This window comes from Atta colombica, unplaced genomic scaffold, assembly GCF_001594045.1.
Source record: "Atta colombica isolate Treedump-2 unplaced genomic scaffold, Acol1.0 scaffold233, whole genome shotgun sequence".
Classification (NCBI taxonomy): domain Eukaryota; kingdom Metazoa; phylum Arthropoda; class Insecta; order Hymenoptera; family Formicidae; genus Atta; species Atta colombica.
Window position 1 is genome coordinate 269,960 of NW_017259331.1, and position 6,902 is coordinate 276,861.

At 31.6% G+C, this 6,902-nt stretch overlaps 2 protein-coding genes across 3 annotated transcripts in view; one reads left to right on the top strand and one right to left on the bottom strand.

The window, feature by feature from the left end:
- LOC108688498 (transcriptional repressor protein YY1-like) overlaps window positions 1–1,724 on the top strand; it is a 4,549-nt gene extending 2,825 nt beyond the window's left edge. Inside the window, exons 2-3 of one of the 2 annotated variants that reach the window (XM_018194784.1) lie at window positions 54–648; window positions 890–1,724. In XM_018194784.1, coding sequence (XP_018050273.1) covers window positions 54–648; window positions 890–1,004 — 710 coding nt within the window. In that variant the 3' untranslated portion in view covers window positions 1,005–1,724. The remainder of the gene's footprint in view (window positions 1–53; window positions 649–889) is intronic. The other variant, XM_018194785.1, reaches the window with a different exon arrangement.
- Window positions 1,725–2,790: 1,066 nt separating this feature from the next.
- On the bottom strand, window positions 2,791–4,847 carry LOC108688441 (splicing factor U2af 38 kDa subunit-like). Its single transcript, XM_018194703.1, has 5 exons — window positions 4,709–4,847; window positions 4,543–4,630; window positions 3,932–3,998; window positions 3,511–3,799; window positions 2,791–3,299 (listed from the first exon to the last, which is right to left on the bottom strand). The coding sequence occupies exons 1-5, from the start codon at window positions 4,750–4,752 to the stop codon at window positions 3,065–3,067; spliced, it is 723 nt and encodes a 240-aa protein (XP_018050192.1). The 5' UTR covers window positions 4,753–4,847; the 3' UTR covers window positions 2,791–3,064.
- Between the last annotated feature and the right edge of the window lie 2,055 nt (window positions 4,848–6,902).

Sequence of the window (6,902 nt, forward strand, 5' to 3'; positions counted from 1 at the left end):
TGAAAAAGTACCGTAGCTTTTTTGGGACCGCTCTCCTTTTGTTGCTGTTAAAGGTAACATCCTATTAGCGCCTGACCTGGATGTGGATGTTCCAGATGAAGGTTCGAATCCAGAACCGGATCCGGACTACACGGAATACATGACGGGCAAATCCAATGCAAAGTTCAATTCGAATAGTTCGATGTCAGACGGTATGCCTGGTTTGGATCTGTCGGATCCGAAGCAACTTGCTGAGTTTGCACGACCCGGCCATAAGCTGAAGGTGCGCAAACCGCCGGTGATGGACGGTGTCGAGCGAACAATCGCATGCCCTCACAAAGGATGCACGAAGATGTTTCGAGATAACAGTGCGATGCGCAAACATTTGCATACGCATGGTCCACGGGTCCACGTGTGTGCGGAATGTGGCAAAGCTTTTGTCGAGAGTTCCAAGCTGAAACGACATCAGCTGGTGCATACAGGTGAAAAACCATTTCAGTGCACATTTGAAGGATGCGGCAAGAGGTTTAGTTTGGACTTCAATCTTCGTACCCATGTGAGGATCCACACCGGTGATCGGCCATATGTATGTCCATTCGACGGATGCAGTAAAAAGTTTGCGCAATCAACGAACCTCAAGTCGCATATATTAACTCACGCGAAGGCCAAGTAAGTTTCTTCTTTGTTATACTTTGAATTTGAAATAAAACCAGAAAAAAACGAGAAATATTTTAAAAGCTATTATCGTATTAAAAAATAATAGATGAGACGATTTAGATAAATAATTATGTTTGTAAAGTGCATTTTAAGATATTAAAAATATCAATTGCTTAAATTCAGAAGATCATGTGTAAAATAGAAAAAAGAGGAACTTAATTATCTGATTAGATCTTGATTTTCATAATTTCAGATCTCGAAACGCGATTGGGAGACAAGTACAACAAATTCAACTTACACAGCCTCAATTTGTCCAAGTTGAAGTTGCAGATGTGGACAATCAACAGTTCATTGTCTACGCCGATTAGCCCCCCTAAACATTGATCTCGTATATCTCCCGCTGAACACTACTAAAGTATCGTAACCATTAATTATTAATCTGAACAATGTAAATATTTTTACGACGCGTACAAGTGATGTCATTACACGAGACATGGACAGTCAAGCTGTCTTAAGAGAATTAATGGAAGAATAATACCTCTGTGCTTAGATACGAATTTCTTGAAGAAAAAAAAAATGGAGCACTATATTATCGTAAAACACGAGAGGGCAAATAAAGAGTTAAGCAAGAAAGGAAAAAAAAGTAAAAAAAAAAAAAGATAATGTGTACCTTCTAAGATAACAAGCTAGACTGTGTCGCGCATTGCTCAATTTCTTGTCCATCAAGAGAAATAGAGTGCGCTCGCATAATACACACTATATACATATACACTTACACACGTGCACACATATACACGAGACTGTATATATATAAATATATATAAGTACAATTAAAATATTGTATACAGTATATTTTGGAGAAATTCAGATGGGAATAAACCACGAAGATGCATCTTTTTCCGTCGGACTCAATTGTATCATCTTGGTAATATACGAATTTTACACTATGTATAATGCTGAGACTTGTTGATAGTGAATGATGAGAGAAGTAAAGAAGTTACGCGTGTGTAACGTATATTATGAAATTCGTAAATATATCGCAATCTTTATTGTATGATTCGGTATCGTTTTTCTTTTTATATCGACGGGATATAATCGGGAAGATTAACGGGATATTTTTTTTCAACGGATATGGGAAGAAAATCGAAGATACGCGAGAGAAGGAAATTGTACAAAGAAAAGTATACCGAAATGCTGTTACTGCATCCCGATGTGATATTTATGAAAATGTTGCGAAGTCTGCTCGCGCATCGGCTTGGAATACGACTTCGGCGATACTTGAAATTTCGAGCAAGAAGCAATATAATTGTGGATAGATTTAATATCGAATTAGAATAAAAAAATTATTACTGCGTGCATCTCCCATTACATCACCGATCATAATTATTCGCATATCATAATTTTATACGTGCGATATTGACAGGCATAAGTACACATACCTATGCACCAACCTGCATTAAATTAGGCGAAACTTTGGACAATTTGTTTAAATCCTACAAAGTATATATTCTTTCATAAAAAAAAAGATTTTATTTTACAGCTGTATATAATATTCTTGTGGCTGTACCCATCTGTTGATAATGTTTTCTTGTATACAATCTAATATCTTTTTATAAAGAAAAATAAGAGGAGAAAGATGAATTATTTTAAATTGTTTAGCGTTTAAACTTTAGATTGCTTGACCACCCGTTTTTTGTCAATAAACTTTCACCATCTATTTGCGCTTTACGGCAATTATCATTATGTCCCACATTAGGCTTCTTTTTTGTACGATAGATACAATTATTATTATTTGGAATTATTTTTTAATATATCATATGGTCTACATTTTTACTGAAGTAATGATATTCGCGAGAAAATGAAAATATAAAAATGATTTCAAAATGCAAATTTTAATTTGAATAAAGAATTTAGATAATTATCCGACAAAAAGAAGCGTTATCGTCATCTACTTTTTGAAAGGAGGTAATTTAATAATTATGTGTATGTACGATTATATCGATGCTTTTTGCAGAAGATTCAGGATATCTTTGCAAAGCATACGTAAATTTTTTGTTGTATTCATAAATATCCACCAAACTACGTGCATCGTTTTTCACGGTATATGTTTAAGTTCGATAATTTATATGAAAATATAACACGAAATAAAAAATATATATTTCTATGCTTATATTTTATTTGTGTCTGTCATTTTTCATTGCATGAAAAAGACAATCCTTCAATTAATTCAGAATCATTAAATTATTAACAAATGATATAATGTTGAAGAGCACTAATTCTATTGATTACACGTATAAATATATAATATATAAGACATATGTGTATATAGATACTTTTCATCTGGAACACGAACAAGATAAATCGATCGTATCAAGTCCGTCCGTTAAATAATGTCAGATCAGTTGGAATGAAGAATCATTTTCTATAATTAATATCTTCCAGATCGGCCGTCCCTACCTTTGTCATCCCTTTTCCGACGATCTTTGGATCTCGATCGCCTGTCGCGCGATCGCGATCGCCGCTTGCGATCTCGGCCGCGTGAACGCGAACGCGATCTAGATCGTCCTCTGCCGCTCTTCTTGCGACTGTACAAGTAGCGGCGCAACTCACGCGAGATGGGCTTCAAGTGCATAAAGTTACAGAATCCGGAACGTGTGCATTCTCTAAAATAAAAAGAAAAATAGAAGATATAAGATAACAAATTTCATCATTAAACATTTGCATAAATAGATTCTATTTAAAAAACTGTGATCTGTGAAGCACATATCATCTTATCTTTGTTGTTCATCGAATAAATAAAAGTAAAATGATAATACATTACATTAAAATGATTATACACTTTACAAAGCCAGGAGAAAATAATGTTAAGTTTACCCCATTTCATATTGACGACAACAAGCCTCTCTGAAATCCGTCACTGGTGAAAGTTCAGCGTACACTGGTCGACCACCAAACCAGCGATTATTCAAGTCATTTACAGCTCTCTCCGCGTCTTCCTCTCTGCGAAATTTGATGTAAACGTTACCCACCAGGTGATCGCCGAGATTGTCACACACGTTCATCTCCTCGATCTCGCCATACTTGTCTTCGCACTCAACAAAGACATCTTCAAAGAAGTTATCATAATGTTCTTGCATTTCTTCGTCTGATACATTTGCGACCACTGGAACAAAAAAAATCATATCTTTATTTTAATCATTTCTTTATTTTAAAAAATAACAATTTAACAAAATATGTATTGTATCAAATTGACAAAATATGTATAATTATCATTGTGGAAGTATGATGTACTCACAATGAGAGCCATCTGCACTTTTGGCAGAATTTTGGGGATTCACATACAGATTTTGAAGCAGGCATGTCTGGAAAAGAATTAATTTGTTTCAATATAAATGTTTAAGAGTGTTACGTAAGAACATTAATTTTTAATTGGTTCTAAATTTAATCTCAATTCTCAAGTAATAAGATGATATTAGTGACAAAGTCAATACAAATGTTCTGTTGTCATTCTCTGAATATCAGAAAAAAAGGATAGAATGACTTGTGTCGACTTGTGTTATCAAATGGAAAGCACCCATTATTTATTGTCATTCATCAAAATGATGACAAAATTATGTTTTTGATGACATTTTAATATCAAAATGGCAAATAAGCAAGGTTGCTATCCGAGTTGTTATATCATGATTTATAAATTTATATCTCAGTTTTAATTAATTAATTAGAAAGTTAAAGATTGTGAGTGAAGCAATACAAGATGAATATTAATCATAAAGAATATGTTTCAACAATTCATATTAAACATTTAAAAAATAGTTGTAGTTAAATGAGGATTGATTCTTTCCATATTGTGTAGACACATTTAAATAGCAAAAAATTAATTACCGATTTAAATTAATTATTTAATACCTGACTGAATGTAGGTTTATTGTGGATACGCGAGCAGCGATCGCCGTGGCGGCAGGCGCCGATTTTGAAGTAAAAGGAGCAGTTTACTCTGAAAAGAGAAAAAGAAAAGTGTAGGTTAGGATAAGTCTCCATTCATTTACAATTCGGCAAAACGAGTTTTCCTTACTTATCCTTCTCGGTACCGAAGATAGATGCTAAATACTCCGCCATGATTCACGTCTTCTCGAAGACGAGATTATTCCGAGAGTTGTTAATTTGCTCGAACCATCAAAATCTTTCAAGCATCACCATCATCACGCGCGACACACGCCAATAGACATCAAAATGGCCGCATTAGTTATATTCACAATGAAAAGAAATGCAGCATTTTCATGGAAAAGAAGCCACCAATCAAAAATGAACGCAAAAAAAGAATATGGCTGTTAATTGGAAATGTTCACAAATGTCTAAAATGAAATTCAATATGTTATTGTGAAATTATTTAATAATTACACAATAATTATTCAGTCTTTTATTAATTATTTAGTCTTCTTCAGTTCCGAGTTCGCATATTCACAAAAAATTTACATTAGCTACATTATTATATAATTAATATTAAATTATTATGTAATTAATATAAGCCTAGATGATAATAATAAAATTGATTAAAAATCGGATATTAATTAAGCTAGATCTTAAATGCTTACATAATTCAATGGGAATTTATATACTACATATACTTACAAGGAGAAGCTACGCCCAGCAAACGAGAATGGAAATTGAAATAAATTGAAATGGATTTAGATTTTCAGAAATATTGATTCACGAATGTTAAAATGAATGCTTTTCAATTCTGAATGCATTTTTATTCATTTATGGGAATTGCATGGAGCATATCTCTATGCCTTTCAATCTAAAAATAATATTAGCTTTTTCTATGCAAAAGCAACACATTGTGAATGCTGTTCAATTCAAAATTTTGAATAGGAAATGCAGTTTTCCAATCCAATTGCATCCAATTGAATCCAATTAAATCCAAAAAAGTATTCGTTACTTAAAATACGCATTCGATTAGAAAAAAATTTCAATCCATTTTAATCCATTCTCGTTTGCTGGGATAATTGATTCTTATTTTAAGATCGTCTTAAATGTCGCTAATGCATGAACCTCTAATTGAGTCATGGCATCTTAAGACTGCACTTTATAAATATAAGATCTGACTATGACTCACTATATATATTGGCCGTTGTCTCTTTCCAATTTTTGAATTCTTTTTAGTGTAATAGAAATAATAATAGTAATATGAAAACATTAAAAATAATTAAAAAGATAATTTTCGCATTATTTGTTTTAGAAAAATATCAAGTTTGAAGAAATGTAAAAAAATTATTTATGTATAATTATATATAAAATTATGCATAATTATGTATGAGCAATTTTTTTTACATTTTTCCAAACTTGTTTTTTCTAAAACAAACAATGCGAAAATTATCCCTTTAATTATTTTATATGTTTTCATATTACTATTATTATTTCTATTACATTAAAAAGTAATTTTATAAAAGAAAAAAGAATGTATGAATGTATGGACATATTTCATATATAATTATACATGTTTATGAATATTTATGTGTGTTTATGTTTATACATATTTATGCATATTCATGAAAAATTTTTTATCAGGACTTTACAGGTGTTTTGGTAACTCTAACATCGCTGCAATTTTGATCAAAATCAGTGAAGAATATAGCCTCTCCTTGTTAGATATTAGTCATTTAAATTGTGCGTCAAATTTATTCTTCGGTCTTGCAGCGCAAATAAATTGAGTAATATTGCAAATTAAATTGCTTAGCAATTTACTAATTTGATGTTACATTTCGATGCATGTTATAATTTGTGAACTATATAATATCCCTAAGGAAAAATATCCCAAACAAAATGTCATGTACGTTCATTTCTTGCCAGTTAAGCATAAAACTCTGTCGAGAAAATCATTGTCGTTAATAAATGAATGCGTATTGCATTTTTGTCATATGCTTTGAATAGCATTTAATGAATGGTCCATTAAATATAGTCTCGGGGATATTTGATAAATATAGCGATGAAGATATCTGGGCAATGATCTGTAGATATTATATGAACAGAATGTTCGCTATCTTCATCAAGAGATATATCACTGACAAAAAAATCATTTCTTTCTTATTGCATATGACCTAACATTTTAAATCATATTTTCATCTTTATGTATACATCTGTTAAATTCACTTTAAATGATCTATAATTTCTTAGAATTTGGGATCTTATTTATAATTCGATGTGTCGCGAAAAGAATTAAAAGAATCAAAATTATATATAAAATATATATATATAAAATATATATA

What these genes read in the sequence shown, in the direction of transcription:
- LOC108688441 (XM_018194703.1), bottom strand. Translation starts at nt 4,752, where the DNA reads ATGGCGGAGTATTTAGCATCTATCTTCGGTACCGAGAAGGATAA. An exon ending in ATAAACCTACATTCAGTCAG is followed by an intron (nt 3,999 to 4,542) that starts GTATTAAATAAT and finishes ATTCTTTTCCAG; the next exon opens with ACATGCCTGCTTCAAAATCT. An exon ending in AAGTGCAGATGGCTCTCATT is followed by an intron (nt 3,800 to 3,931) that starts GTGAGTACATCA and finishes TTTTTGTTCCAG; the next exon opens with TGGTCGCAAATGTATCAGAC.